Source organism: Erpetoichthys calabaricus, chromosome 1, assembly GCF_900747795.2.
Source record: "Erpetoichthys calabaricus chromosome 1, fErpCal1.3, whole genome shotgun sequence".
In the NCBI taxonomy this organism is placed as follows: domain Eukaryota; kingdom Metazoa; phylum Chordata; class Cladistia; order Polypteriformes; family Polypteridae; genus Erpetoichthys; species Erpetoichthys calabaricus.
Genome location: NC_041394.2, coordinates 294,518,431 through 294,534,822, shown reverse-complemented (window position 1 = coordinate 294,534,822; position 16,392 = coordinate 294,518,431). Strand labels below are relative to the sequence as shown.

The 16,392-nt window shown below is 35.2% G+C and overlaps 1 protein-coding gene across 1 annotated transcript in view; it reads left to right on the top strand.

The window, feature by feature from the left end:
• Positions 1-12,775, top strand: part of ttll1 (tubulin tyrosine ligase-like family, member 1) — a 48,422-nt gene extending 35,647 nt beyond the window's left edge. Inside the window, exons 4-10 of the mRNA XM_028816961.2 lie at positions 345-525; positions 1,726-1,863; positions 5,044-5,152; positions 6,145-6,288; positions 6,812-6,898; positions 8,459-8,622; positions 9,689-12,775. Of these exons, the coding sequence (XP_028672794.1) occupies positions 345-525; positions 1,726-1,863; positions 5,044-5,152; positions 6,145-6,288; positions 6,812-6,898; positions 8,459-8,622; positions 9,689-9,818 (953 nt within the window). The 3' untranslated portion in view covers positions 9,819-12,775. The remainder of the gene's footprint in view (positions 1-344; positions 526-1,725; positions 1,864-5,043; positions 5,153-6,144; positions 6,289-6,811; positions 6,899-8,458; positions 8,623-9,688) is intronic.
• The last annotated feature ends 3,617 nt before the right edge of the window (positions 12,776-16,392 follow it).

The following is a 16,392-nucleotide window of genomic DNA, read 5'->3' as shown; positions in this document are numbered from 1 at the left end:
TAAGTGATGTTTTTTTCCTGGACCAACTTAATGCCTTGTGCAAACTGTACTACATGCAATAAAAGTAAAAAAAAAAGTAAAGAAAAACTGTAACACCATTTGTGAAAAGCTCTGCCCATAGCAAAACTACAAGGACAGTTCAGCTAAATTATAAAATATTCTTTAAAAAAATTAAACCATTGACATTAATGAGCTACTGATGTTTTTTCAGTCTTCTTCTTCCTTAACTGAAGTAAAAGTGCTTAAAAATTGTTGGAGAAATATTTTAATCTATATATTTTATTTTTGAATGTTACTTTATTGTAAAGTATGAATATGTAACTACTTAATGATCATTTTTTTAGACTTTGTTCCAGTGACATTCATGCTTCCTGCAGACTATAACCTATTTGTAGAGGAATTTCGTAAAAATCCATCTAGTACTTGGATTATGAAACCATGTGGCAAAGCCCAGGGCAAAGGAATATTTCTTATTAATAAGCTTTCGCAAATCAAGAAGTGGTCACGAGACAGCAGAACATCTACGTAAGTTATTATGAGAGCTTATTTACATTTGTCTTAGAGGAATGGTCTTACAAATGTATTCCACAGGAACTTTAACTATTTACAGTACACAAATGCAAAAATCAGGATGCACATTTAAATTGTTTAAACAGTACCTTTTATCCAGGCAAAAATGATTGACTCTTTCTCTCTGCTAAGAGAGCAACTTGAACTGTGGATTGTATTCAAAAAAATCTGTATTTTTTTTTTTTTAAAGTCAGTTCTAAGCTTATTTTCTTTACAATGTTAATTCTTTTTTGATTTTGTATTTTTCAATTGAATGCTAACAGTACTTTTTTATTGTATTTTAAACAATATTCTCATGTACTAAACATAAACTTCACAACAAAAAACTTTTTGGTAATGCAGTTTAGTGCTCATTAGCTCTGATGTCCATTTCATTTAAATTTTTGTTATAGGTCAGCTAATTTTAAAAATACAGCAAAGCCAAACATAGTCCTTGTGGCGTAGTTAGCTTTCAAGAGAGGCTGTGTAAATGGGGGATTAGCTGCTGGGCAACTGCAACAATCAATCATCAGATGAAGTATTATGCTGGAGTGTTTGGCAATACACCAACCTTTTTCAGTTGTTATGAAAGCATTCCAACAAGGTCTTTAAGTTTTCTTAAGGCATTTTTTTGCAGCGTGAGCTATATGTAAAAAAAAATTTGTAGATAATTCTTTATCCCAATATGTTTGCATTTATGCTTGACAGGTGGCAGTAACTTTGCAAAGCCTGTTTTATTTTCTCATGCTGATCTTCTGATGTAATTCTTGGCTTTTGTACAATATGATAAGTGTCCATATTCAAATAGAAATACTCTTTGGAGTTCATTCCCTCATACATATCATAATACCTAATTTAAAGTGTTATAAATAAATATAATGGCTTTTATGCTTTAGATATTTTACTGTGTGGAAATATCTGCCTAGGCCATTGAAACTGTGCCACAGTGGGATAAGTATTACAGTAAATGTAAACACTGCCTTTAAAGTGCAGAGAGTTATTGCATTATTTCCTGTCTTGTAATCTGTAATGTAGCTCATGCTTAATTCCTCACAGCAATTTTATGTAAATACGAAATTCTGCAATGAAGTACATGTTCATTATTGTGTCTTATTTCTTTAAATATTACTAATTTATTACTTTTTTCTCAGTTCAAGATATGTTTTTTTTCAACAGATTTGTAGCAGCATCAAGTGGCAAGGAAGCCTATGTCATTTCTTTGTACATTGACAATCCATTACTGATTGGTGGGAAGAAGTTTGATTTGCGTTTGTATGTCTTAGTGACCACATACCGCCCCCTGAAATGTTACATGTAAGTGTTTGATTAATGCTATTTTGAGTTTTATTTTCTCTTTCAAATAAATAGCTACCTTCATTTTGCTCATTAGGATGATGTTTTATTTATTGTGTGTACACTGGCAGTTTAAAGCAAATAATCTAAATTAATTTGTTTTAGTATCACTTATCATTACTATGAAAATATCACTTTGGGTTATATTAATTAAAGAAAATAAAAGTGTTTCTGGAATACACCGATTTCTTCCAAAACATGAATTTACTGATCTTATTCTCCAAACTATAATACTGCATTAGTCTCATTGATTTCTAATAAAAGGGTCACAGAGTTAAAGAGAATCACCACTGAAAATTACTCTTTCTGATTTACTGACACTGTTGACAGCTAGTTAAGTCAAATGAAATAGACTGAACTCACTTCAGTTCTTGTCTATACTTTAGAGTAATAGAGTGGTGTTTAAATTGTTTACAAATACATTACTGGACTGTATAGAAACTGCATGAATAAAGTTGGGTAAATAATTTTACAGTAAGAGGACTGCTTACATGCAGAATTAAATCTTAAATGAAATATTTGTGTCTGCAGCATAGTGTTACTTAATTTATAGAATGTGCACTTTTGATTGTAGTAGTTTATAAATGTTTGGACTGCCAATACAGTTTACTTTTGAAAAAAGGCATATAGTACATATGAAAAGCCAAGAAAGAGTATAAAGAGAAATTTCCCTGTAATATTAAGCCATTCTACTCCCTGTCTCACAATTGGCTCTCAGCCACCTACTGTAATTCCAAAAAATACCAGAATAGTTTGTGGCATTGCACTGCAGTGTGTCACAAATATGGGATTATTTTCAAAAGGATTTAGAGGTCTTATTTTAAAACTAAGAAACAACACTGAATTTTATAACCAGTTCTTTTGAAAAAGGGCAGTGTAATAGTGCAGTGGTTAGTGCTACTGCTTCGCAGCTCCAAGTATCATCTCACTCACTATCTGTGCAGAATATGTGGATTGTCTACATGGGTTTTTCTCCCTCACAGATGTTTAGACATGGTTAAAGGTTGACTTTAAACTGGTACAATATGAACAAGTGTATGTGTGAGAGGGTACACAGCAATGGATGTCTCCTAATCCAGAATTGTTTGTCGCCTTGCACCCGATATTGTGGAGACCGGCCTCAGGCCCCCAAGCCTTATATTCGATTACACATGTTCAGGAGTGGATGAATAGAGGTATGATGGGAAAAAATGTTGATGGAAATTTAACTAGAGTCCATGAGATGGTTTTAGATACATACAAATGTAAGATGGCTCATGCAAAGTTAATGTTGCTCCGTGATGTGTGTTTATAATGAGCTTATTGACTTGCAGTTTATCAAACCTAGAGTGACTTAAAATATGCCAGCATATTTTAGCAGTGGTTAAGTTTTAGAAAATCTACTTAGAAAACAACTGCATTTCATTTTGAGGAACCTTGAGGACCAACTCTTATTGCACAAACTTAACTATGTTATAATTACTGTAAGAATTCACCTTGCTCCCAGTGCTAAGGTAGTCACTGACTCTAAGGCTAAGCTCCAAATGACCCACGTAATGAGTCTGCTGTAATAATTGTAATATCCATACTTATGTTCAATGCATCTTATTTATGTATTAGTGTACAGTTAATTAACAAGTATACCTTAAGAACATTATTTTATTACAGTAACTTCATTAGACAGCGTAATTTTTTTTTTTGTTAAACTGTGGTATTTTGTGGATAAGTTTACCTTCAATTGACAGTGCATTTAAACAGCTTCAGTTCATTACATTAGTAAAAAATGCACACTTCTCTTCCCATGTAATGTCCCAACTGCAGCTTTCATAATATTTTACCTCATTTCTCATTCTTTCCATTTTTCTTCCAATAAAAATGATAACATAAGGCTGGCCTAAAAAAATCCTTGGTTACTCGATCGAGTATACAATATGCATCATCATATTACTGAAGATTACATTACTGTAAATGTTTTAAATGGGTAAGGCAGTTTGGATATTTACAACTGCATGGGTCTGCCTAAAACTACATATACTGTACATACCAGTAACCATTCCACAAAGAGGAATGCTTTAAATTTGCAAAGATGTAAAGTCTTTGTACTCTGAATATTGCATTGTCCATTTAAAAGATGGTTAGAGGTTAGCCTCAATATATTCCTTACTTTATTTTGTCTGCTTTTGGCAATATGACAATAAATGTCCCCATAAACCACAGGGGCAAATGAAAATGGAGACAACCGCATCTAATGCTCAAACATCTTTGAATCTGTAATATAAATGCTGATGAACATACAGAATGCTGTAACCATCATGTTATTTCAAAGACACATAACACATCTTTGTGTTCCCGTTACTATTAACATAACATTCTCAAACACGCTTAGTACACTTTAGGGTCTTGAGGATTAGGGCCTATTTCAGAAGCACTGAGTACAAAGCAGAAAGAAAGACAGGGCACAGAACAGGAGCAGTCCATCACAGGGCCCAATCATGAGTGCCCTTACACAGGACCAATATAGAATTACCGTACACACGTTTGAGACATTAGGGCAAAACAAGGAGAAATGTACATAGATAAAAAGTACGCAGTCAGGAGGAGAATGTCCAAACTCCATGCAAACAACAACCTCTTGCAGGATTTGAATCCACAGTTCTGAGTTTGTGAGGCAGAAGCATTAACCACTGTGCTTTCCTAGGTTACTAATGCTAAAGTTGAAAGATAGAAAGTTTGTAAAGTAGTGTCAGTAGACAAAACATGGCAGTTCAAAGATGAAGTATTAGATAAATTATTAGATCGCCACTCAAAAACACGGGAATACAATAATCAGAAATGCTTTACCTAAATGATGTGAAATGTCATTTTATTGTTTGTGACATAGAGAGCAACATGCAGTTTACATCATGCTTGTAGTATAAGCTTTCTAAACAGTTTAATATGCTCTTCTTCTATATTTATAATACTTGCCTCAAAGTTGAAAGTAAATTGCACACATAAGATGGCATTAGCACAAAATCAAAAATGCAGTTTTTTTCCAGGAATGTTCTTTGAGTGCACTATTTAAAATTTCCTTATGATAAGTCCTCCTATTGTATAAAACTTAATGGAGAAACAATTGAGCCATATAGCAAATTGGCAATTGTCATGTTTTATTTTTTTTAGGTATAAACTGGGATTTTGTCGGTTTTGTACAGTCAAATATACTCCAAGCACAAGTGAACTTGATAATATGTTTGTCCACCTTACTAATGTAGCAATTCAAAAACATGGGGTGAGTTAAAAATCAAAAGACTTAGAATATAATTTTGTTGATGTACAGTATGTTGAATATTGGCATTATTAAATAGCGTATTAATTGCATGTACTTTAAAACAAAAAAGAGATTTTTCATAAATTGTCTTAATTTCTTACAGAAAGATTATTTTACACCCTGTCTAATTTTAAAGACATTTAGCTTTCTTGTCAGGAAAGGCATACAAATGCTCATTTTCTTCCCTGACAACAATATAAACACTAGCTGCAAGAAAAAACAAACAAAAACACGAAAGAGTAGATGCCTATCTTGTCAGAAAAGGAAATCGTCTGGCAATTCTTATTATTGGTGACGGTGGTTTATACAATACATGTGGATATACAATTTAAATGTCTCAGGATTCTACTTTATCATGTTCATATATTTTTAACAAGTGCTGCAGGCTTTATGTTTATAATATGACCTTAAAGTTCAGAACATTTCGGAATAGTATAGCATCAAGTAATTATTTCTATGATTAGTCGTAAAGAGTTCATTTTAGATATTAATTTTATACTCCCTGATTCAGTAAAAGTTCCCCATGTCTTCCTTGACAAACCTGTACTTTATACAATTGTAAAATGAAAAAACTTTAAGTTTACAGAACTATAACGTAATTTCTGCAGTATTTTACTAGCACAAAATGGTTTTAATGTGCTTGTGTTGGTTATAAAGAAACTACACAAAAATGTTCAGTGTATTAATTTCTGTTTTGATTTATGGAGAGACACTCATAAAAATAATACATATTATACTGAAAGTTGTATGTTACTGTATATTTCCTTTAATCCTAAATGCATACATACTTTTATAAAATAAGTGTACCTCATGATATTTAGGATGTTGTGTAAGAATTTGAAATAGTTAATATAACAAATAATTGGCCAAAATGGTAATTGGTTCTAGCTGGTTTAGATATATTTTAAGAGACTGAGAACTAAATTAAAGATAATTTGTGAAATTTGTTTCAGGATGACTATAATCATATCCATGGTGGGAAATGGACAGTGAGCAATTTACGCTTGTACTTGGAGAGCACCCGTGGCAAAGAAGTCACAAATAAATTATTTGATGAAATCCACTGGATAATGGTGCAATCTCTAAAAGCTGTAGCAGTAAGTGATTTACCCACTCTGGTACCTTGGTTCAAAGATTAATTTAGAACTCTCCCAGAAAGTATACAGATTATGTGGTCTTCCAACATTCTTCTAAATTAACACTCTATTTACAGTGCTTGTTTTCTAATTTGTCTACAGCATACATTTTGGAAAAAAATAGTTACAAGTTAACTTCTGAAATTACAACTAAAAAGAATGCATGTCATGAAAAAAAACAAACTATTTTATTTAAGAAATGTTTGTAAAATTGCAAAAGAGAATTAAGGATATGTTGACTGGAAATTATGACACTATTCTGGCAATAGAAATACATTGCACTCTGTTCAAGACTTTATTCAGCTTGTCTGTGAAAAGTTATTATTTTTAAACTATTTCTCCATATATCTGAATACTGTACACTGTTCATTGGTCAATGCATTATCAATGAAACATGATAAATTGTATTTGGTAAAACAGTCATCTAGCTCATAGGTATTCCTTACGTAAATGTTTTATTTATTACTGTTCCCTTTTTTTGCAGCCTGTAATGAACAACGATAAACACTGTTTTGAGTGCTATGGATATGACATCATAATAGATGAAAAATTGAAGCCATGGTTAATAGAAGTGAGTACTGTATTAATTTATTCATCAGTGGATTAAGTTTACATTGCTAGTGTTGAAAATTTCATTATTGAAATACGATCAAACTAATGTATTTTATAGATGGTAACCAGGTTCAGTGTGACACATCAGGCAATGCTGCCAGCTTAGGTGTATGGAGTATATGTTTCCTCCATAGTCACTTGGAACTTTTTAGGAAAATGCAGTGTCCTCTTCCAGTGCATACACATGACATGGTGTCAGGTCAATTTCAGACTATAAAACTACTGTATAAGTTCTTACATCAGAATGGTCTATGATATCATGGCATCCCATCCAGGGCTAGATCCTACCGTGTGCCTGTTGTTTCAGTGATAGTTTCCCACTTCTTGTAAATTTGACTAGGTTGAATCGAAATGCACAAATTTATGGACAACTAGAATGAGTACTTAAGTTATTTTTTGGTACTGCTTTTCTGTAGATTTACTGCAATGTTATCATTATTAAATAAATAAAACCTCCACTTTTTTTTTTTAACTTATGGACGATTCACGATTTATTTAAGCTTTTCATAAGGGAATTCACTTTCAACTAAAAAAGCACATGTACCTTATCCTAAATGTGAAGCGGTACAAAACAGAAAACTTCTTTCTGTGCAGACTTTTCCCTGCCCATTTCAAAGTGTTTTCCACTAGAATAACTGGCATACTGTATGTAAAATGGTATTATATTAGCTAGTGTGGGCTGTGTGCCAGTGTCTTTGCTATGGACTGGTGTCCCATTCAGGACAGGTTTCTCTTTTACTCCTGATACTGCTGTAAATATATGCCTCTATTTGCCAGGGAATGTTTGTTTTACTAAACTTGAGTACTGAGAAAAGCGCTATATAAATGTAATGAATTATTATTATTAAACAAGCCATAGCAAATGGATGGATGAAGAGAAACAAAGATTCAGATGGTTTACACCAAGCATCTACAGTATGCTTCTAAATGCTTATCACTACAAATTATTATGTACTCCTGTTTAGTTGATAAAAAATAATTTTTATTTATTTTGTGGCGATCATATTTGATAACCTGTAAATATTTTGGCCGCATTTTCTTTGTGAACACTTCCTGCATCCTGATCTTAAAAAACAGTTTGCAAATTCTTATATGTAATTTTGAGGTACAGATCATGTTAGGATGTCCGTTTGTGTTAGGATTCATAAATTTGCATTTTATAAATTTCTACAGCTGTGTAAATTAGAAACTAGAGCTCGTCATTCTTTCAAATTATTTGACATTTACACTACTTGGCTGAAGAACTTTAATTAGAAGAGTGCTATCCTGTAAACATTTGTGATTTGTAAAAGTGTAAGTTCTAAATGCTTATGCTAAATCCATTGACTTGCTTCAAAGTGAAGTTTAAAGTAAATTATTTTGTCATATACTGTATGCATATCTAACAAAGATATGGTAGGTTATTGAATACAAGTGACAGGAATAGAAAGTAGGAGAAACCTACTGTGGTTATAATCAATATGAAACTAGTCACATTTACAAATACTAGAAAAATTGTTTATTTCTTTGCTTTTTTCAGGTAAATGCTTCTCCATCACTTACTTCAAGTACAGCCAATGACAGGATTCTGAAATATAATCTTATTAATGACACCCTTAATATTGTTACTCCCAATGGTGAAATGCCAGAGAGCAGGTGGAATAGAAGTCACCAGAAAGAGGTTCTTGGAAACTATGAAATTTTGTAAGTGGGGACAATATGATAATCATTAGAGGTTAGAATTAAATCAACTGTCTGCTGTATAACTTACGTAAAATGTTAAGCATTCACCACCACTAAACATTTTTAATCTTGTGTGACAGAAATGACTACACTTCTATTTAGAAAAAAATGCTTTTAGAGAAAAAAAATGCTTTTAGATTTAATATCATAGTGTAAAAAAATAATGGAACATGAATTCAAATTAAATGTGTTAACATATTTTAAAAAATGATAAATTTATGAGAAGTTTTTGTGCAGTGTTACAGAAAGTCGTATTATGGTTGCATGGGTTCTTCTCAGTTCTTCTCAGGCTAGTCTGGCTTCCCTCCCCTGCCAGGCATTCCCAAAAACATGGTGTTTAGGCTATCTGTTGTGTCTAAATTATTCCCATAGGAGTGTAAATGTGTGCATGAGTGCACCATGCAGTAGATTGCCTGGGATTGGTTCCAACCTTGTACCAGATTCTGGTGGGATAGGCTCTGCTCCCTGAATTCGATTTAAGTGGATTTCAGAATATTGTATTATTTAATTATATAGTTTGGGAGAGTTTGCAGAATGGATGAACAGTGGTTAGTACAGATTCTTCATAATCTAATGACCTTTGTTTAATTCTTGTCCTAGTAATTCACATTGTAGGGTTTGCACATTATTGCCATGACCACATGCACTCCCCTGAATATTCCAGTTTCATCCCAAAACTCTTAAAAAGGTTAGGTCAAATGGGAGTAGACTAAGAAGGTTCAGAAAATGGATTGGATTTTTTGGAAAGCATTAAGTATTGATAAATAGGATGGACCATTAAACCAGCCAAATGGAACTTACTGAACAGCTTAAATGTTACAGAAGATAGTGACCACAATGAAAGCTGAGAAAATTCATGGGCACTGAACCAATAATTCAACTGACTCCCCATTTGCTAATATGAAAGCTTAGTTCGTGAAAAATGAGGGTGACTTGGCTTTTAGCTTCAAGAGTACCTTCTTTACCAAATTAGAAATAGCTTTTAACTGTCCTTATACGTTGACTTATCTTTGCTGTTTTTATATAGGTATGATGAAGAGCTTGCCCAAAGTGAAAATGCTGATCGGGACCTAAGGAGTCGATCTGGTCAGTCTATAGCATCCAAAGGAGTAAAAGCAAATAATTCAGCAAGGCCTCATCTTGCCACATGGAAATAATCAACATTCGAAAGAAAGTGCCTCTGCTTTAGCTGGTTTAATCCTGGGGAAAGACTAATAAAATTCACAGTACTGTGCCTTTTTTATTTAGGACAAGGGATCATGAACAACTTTGCAGCTTTAGCAACTCACTGCCTGGGATACCTCACCCTGAAATTTAGCTCACAACTGAAAATTGCATGAGGAATCTGACAACCCTAAACCTCTGGTTATGCTGAGTAATTTTATAGTACTGGGTTACATGTTTTATTCTTTTTTTATCACTATTAAAATTTTAACATACTAGGGGGCTCCGCCCCCTGCTCGCTTCGATCGCCAACCCCTGTGTTTGGTTAATCCATCCATCCATCCATCCATCCATTATCCAGCCCGCTATATCCTAACTACAGGGTCACGGGGGTCTGCTGGAGCCAATCTCAGCCAACACAGGGCGCAAGGCAGGAAACAAACCCCGGTCAGTGCGCCAGCCCACCGCAGGGCGCACACACACACACCAAGCACACACTAGGGACAATTTAGAATAGCCAATCCACCCAACCTGCATGTCTTTGGACTGTGGGAAGAACCCGGAGCACCCGTTGGAAAGCCACGCAGACACGAGGAGAACATGCACACTCCACACAGGGAGGACCCGGGAAGCGAACCCAGGTCTCTTAATTTCGAGGCAGCAGCGCTACCCACTGCGTCACAGTGCCGCTGTTTGGTTAATCGGATATACAATTTTAAAAGCTTTTTTTTTCTTTGGAATTGTTTCAATTTCATTAGTTGCACTTTTACTTTAAAGGTTTATTAAAAACAATATCTGGAATTACCTTTTCTTCAAGATCGCATAGAATTTTGAATCCGTTTTTGAAGACACATTGTGACAACGGAATGTATAACTGCCCGTGAGTGAATATTGTTTCTGTTTCTCTAATAAATAATCCGACTTTTTCTAATGGTTGTCCCTGTGATTTGTTAATTGTCATAGCAAAAGCTATTCTCATGGTAAACTGTAAATATTTTAATACGAATGGCATATCACGAGCTCCTTTGGTGTCTAATGTTATTCACGGAATATATACATCACCTTTCTTGTCGCCTGTTAAAATTTGCATCACTTCTCCGTCATCATAAATATACACCTGACCGAATTGTATATTCTTTGAAATTAAACTTGTCATTGCTTCAACTGTTGTGGGACCACAGATTCTCATAGCGTATGGTCCATTATTGTGTAAATCCACGTTTTGTGCATTGAATGATACGAAGGCGAAAAGACTTTGTTTTCTACTCTTCGCCTTTCATTTCTGACCTCGATTTGTCCTGCTATTTTTTCAACTACACCTGGCTCTAATGATTAATTACCTTTTGTTTGCGCTAATGCGATCTTTACTATCTTTTTTTTGATACTGTAGTGACTGATGTAATAAAGTGTCACAAAAGTTTTACTTGAACAATTGCCGACTTCGTAACCCCAAACACAACTGTCTAGCACCCTCTCCAACCCATCCTCCTCTGGGTCTCGCCTCCCCCTTACCACATTAATCAGTACCTCTCTATCAGTATTCCGTGCTGTACTCCACAATCGGACCTATCAGTCACTTAAAACAAGAAAGGCTTCAACCTGGCTGGGACGCTACAATACTTTCGAATTGTACTGCTTTCATATTCTGTACCTTTCTCTGCGTGTGTATCTCACCATTGTTTATTTGAGCCTTTATTTCTGGCCCTGTGCGTGGTTACATCTCTTTCTCACAAGACGTATAACGCTGCTCGCGTTGTGATGGGGGCAGGGGGGTGGGTGGCGGTCTGCTGAATGCACACTAAGCATCAGCTGTCTTTCTGCTGCTGGCGAGCTGCATGTTCTGCTTGTCGCATGTCGTTGTTTTAAGAACTGGGAGCACGTGATGCGTGTCTGCCAAAAGCAATCCAACAACTGCTTGGTTAGATGTCTGTGGACCCCTTTTAAATGATGGCTCACTGCCTTATCTTGCGTGACGTTGTAAAAACAATAATTGTCCTCTATTTCCGGCCCTGGGCGTGGTTAAATCTCTTTCTTGCAGGACGTATAACGCTGCTCCCGTTGTGAAAGAGGGGGGCAGCTGCTGTCACGTCGTGTCTTGCAAGAATCTCATGATCTGTATCCCCGCGAGATGCTCCGTGGCCATTCTCTTTCGTCTCGCGGGTCTTTTATTTGTCTTTCGTGATGATCACATATTGTCTCCTAGTCATTTCATCCCACAGGATTTTCTTTTATAATAGAGAGATTTATTTCAAAATGTTGTTTATTTCATTATTTAACTTCAAATATTTACTGTATGTTCCTTGCCTTCAAGATTAAAATTTTATTAAAAAAATTTAAATAAATATACTTTGTTTAATAAAGATCTTTTAGATTGCATGAAATAATTTATCTTGTATGTATCAAATTAACTAGAAAATATGACAATTTATTAATGTGTACTTGGACAGTGCTTTTGTAATTTACTGATAACAATAGTGCAGCATTTGTATTTACAATAATTGCCACCTGAATCCAGCTAATTAGAGCAAATAGCCACCTTTTACAATGATTACTATGTGAAGCCTCACAATTGCTTGTAAGGGAGTACAACTGAAAACCTTTGTTAAAAAAACAGATAGCAGTGTTTATTTGGAACAATTTTCTGTTTTATGTTTCTAATAATATTACAGAAATTTTTATATAAAAGTATGATCAATATTAATGGCCAAAAAGTGCACTTTTTATTTGAAATATTACATTGTTTTGCAAATGACATGCTAAAGGGAAAAAAAAAATTTCCTATTTCTGTTTATATATTTTTTTTTTTTACCATTTGTAAGATTGTTCATTTTGAATATTGAAAATATTTGGATGGACAAATGTATGTTCGTTATTCAGTTGAATGCATAGTTTTCTGACTTGTACACCAAAGAATACTATATCATTTAAAAATAAAGCTCCTGCTTATTTATGGCATTTTGTATTTATTTCAGGTTAACAACCACAATAACCACATGTAAATCTTATAATTAGTAAAAGAACAGAGTAGATGTAAAAACGTCCATGAAGAAAATAAGGAAACTGTTATATAAACAGTTAATAAATTGCATTCACATGATAATTCAAAGTGATTGTAACAGGCATAAAGAATGGGAAAACCCTGAAAAATGGCTAAGTTCACCAAAGTGCAAAAACTAACTTATATACCACTAGAAAATACATGAACATTGCAACACAGATACATCTCAGTTATTTTTGCCATGCCTTTTCCATGCAAAATAGTCATTTAACCGGCAACAGACTAACTAGTTCCATTACAAGTAAGGAGGTGGTGCTACTTGCACACTACTTCAATCTAAAAAAGGAGACTAGGGTTCGCTTTACAGGTCCTCCTCCTCCTGTGGAGTTTGCATGTTCTCCCCATGTCTTTGTGGGTTTCATTCCAGGTGCTCTGGTTTCCTCCCACTGTACAAAGTCATGCAAGTTAAGTGAATTATCATTGCTAAATTGGGCCTAGGGTGTGTTTTGAGTGTTAGCCCAGTGATGGACTGGTGCCCTGTCCAGTGTTTGTTTCTGCCTTGTGCCCTGTGCTAGCTGGAATAGGTTCCAGCTCCTCCTGCAACCCTGGTCTTGATTAAGTGGGTTAGAGAACTGACATATTTATTTACACATATTGAAAAGCTGGTGGAAATCAATGTAGTGCATAATTGTTCTCTTCCCTTCTTCTTACACTCTTGTTTTAACATAATACACCTTTGTGGCTGTTTCTGTGATATTTACCTATGTATCAGTCAGTGAATCTGAGTTTCAATTGAACTCATTACTGTAAGTACGTTTTTACTTTGTCTGCAGTCTAGCATTTAAATATGGCATCTACCGCACCACTGCTTTGGTTAATCTTGTTGCGTGAATGATGATACAACTAGATAGTAAATGTTATGTACACTAGTGTGATAGAAGACTTAACTAAAAATAACCACTTAAATTAATCATTCTTTTAAAGTAAACTTTAAAAACTGAATATTTTTTTTTTTTTTTTTTTTTTTTACAAAACTTCAAGTACTATTAGGCCTGTGTTGCACGTATCTCCCAACTCCTGCCCCAACACAACCCACCCAGGCTTTTTCTATAATGAATTTTAGAGCACGAGAGGGACCATCCTTAATCAAGAAGCCAAGTGAAGAGGTGAGGCAGTTATATCTAGCTAGTGTTTTTCAACCTTCTGACATTGCCAGGGAAATTTCATTTTACATCCAAAGAGACTGAAAGAGCACCCGAAGAACTTTTTATATACAGTTTTGAAAAAGGAAGCATTATCAGGTGCATCTAGTGAAATATGTTCCACTTCCCTAACCTCTAGGCTACAGGTCTAGAGGAGACCTGTCCAGAAATGTCAAAAGCATTGGATATTGTTTTGTTGTATTGGATGACATGCCTCTTCAACACTGAATAGAAAGCAGGGACAGTGCCTCAGAATTTTCAAACTAGGGTAGTGGAAGTACTTTCATTTTTAAAAATCACACTTCTCACTCTCCCTTGGAAAGCCTATACCCAGTGACTGAAACAAGTAGAGTAATGTGGACTCCATTAGGGCTAAGGAACAAAGAATCAGGCCTTTGTCTTTGTTTGAATAATTGAGAGATCAAGGCAGTTTACACATATTTATATCTGTTTTGCAGGCTCAGGAAAGGTTTATAACCATGTGACATCTTGAGGTGCTACATGAGTGTTCTGAATTCACAACTGCATACATTAGTGTTTCTGTTTGTGCAGAAACTTTTACACTTTGCACATTTGCCATTATGTTGAATACTTTTAACTTGGGTGTGGGACCAGTGTTGCATCTTGTCCTCTCTCCTGTTTGGGACTTTCAAAGGCAGGATACAAAGGCACTGTTGTGGGGCAGGGATTGTGCACTTTGGGAGTAGATGCTCATAAATTTACAAGTTGTAGCAAGTGGACTCATTTGATTGTAATGGAGTACAATGTGAGTGGTCCATAGTTAAATTTGATATAGTTTTGATGAGAATCCAATTCTATAAATCCTAGCTCATTGTCCTGTGCAGGAAAGGATGTCTTCATTCTCTGCAGCTGAGAGGAGAGCAGCTAGCTCATGTGTAGGATGTTTAAATAACCATATCAGCAGTACTTTAGGTGTTAGAGTTGGTGGTAAGTCAGGATCTTACTCCTTGAACACAGCTTTCAATTTACTGTTCAATCTCTATGATCAACTAAGGTTGTAAGCTTTGGGCAATGACCAAAAGAATCGGGTCATGAATAGAAACAGCTGAAACAAGGCTCTGGTGTAGGGGGTGTGATTTTTACATTTTTTTTTAACTCTTTGTCACACTGTGAGGAGTTTGACAATTCAGGAGGTCCCAGAAGTGGAACTGCTATTCCTGTGGATCACATAGAACTAGATGAGGTGGCTTGTGTGTATAGTAAGGATTCCCTCACATTACCTGCCACAAGAGGAGTTCTAGGTATAGCCCTAAAGGATACACTAGAGATTATATCTGTCAGCTGAATTGTGACTGTGATATAGTGAGGCAGCAGACACATGTGAACTCCATTACACCACTTGCTCTGCCAGATAAGCTTCCCTTTTTGTTTTTACATGACACAAAGCCTAAATAGATATCTTACATGTGGTCTCTTCAGATAAAATGTCTGGTTTTGTTGCAGTTTTGGAGAAAAATGGCAAAGCAGTGTCACACGATTCATATGAATGAATCTATCTATATTATATACATTACTATCCCTAGAAAACATTGTTGCCAAATAGTTTCAAATATTTTCAGAAATTATAGGTAACAGCATAGGGTACAATTAAAAAAAATGTTCTTGTGAAGGATACCTTTGCATTGAGCAAATTTGTACAAAAACTGAATCTAACTGATGTAGTCATCAATGGAAGCCTATTGCATTTGTGGTAGTTACTGCACACAGCTGCAACCTGGACAACCTAGGGCAATAGCAACACAATACATTACAAACTTGTAATTTTAGTAAAAAATACTTTGATATGAGGATACATGTTAGCGCAGTGCTTAGTGCTGATGCTTCATGGATCCACTGGCCCGGGTTTGAAGCCTGCACTTAGTCATTTTTTGTGTGAAGTTTGCATGTTGTGAGTCTGTAAGGATGTTTTCTTCCTACACCCCCAAAGAGGTACATCTTAAACTGTATGACGACAATATATTAATTGGCCTGGTATAAGTGCACTCTGCAATGGATTAGCACCCTGTGCAGGGCTGGTCTCTATCCTGCACTTGCTACTGCCAGAATTGGCTCGGGCTTTGAAATTATGCACTGTATTAAAAAAAAAATTGATTTATAAACGGGCAAGAATTTAGGGCTGCTCCTTCACGGCTCCAGGGGACTGGTCTGAATTTCTGGCATAGTCACATAATTTGTGGAACCTGCATTGTGTTTTCCTTATGTCTGAATGCATTTTTTCCTGGGTGCTCAAATTGAATACAGTATGTACAGGTTTACTTTACTGGCAGCTCTGAACTGGTCAGGTGTGAGTGGGCCCTGTCTTTTCACTATAGTTGTTTTTTGCACAACAAAGACTGGACTGACTCT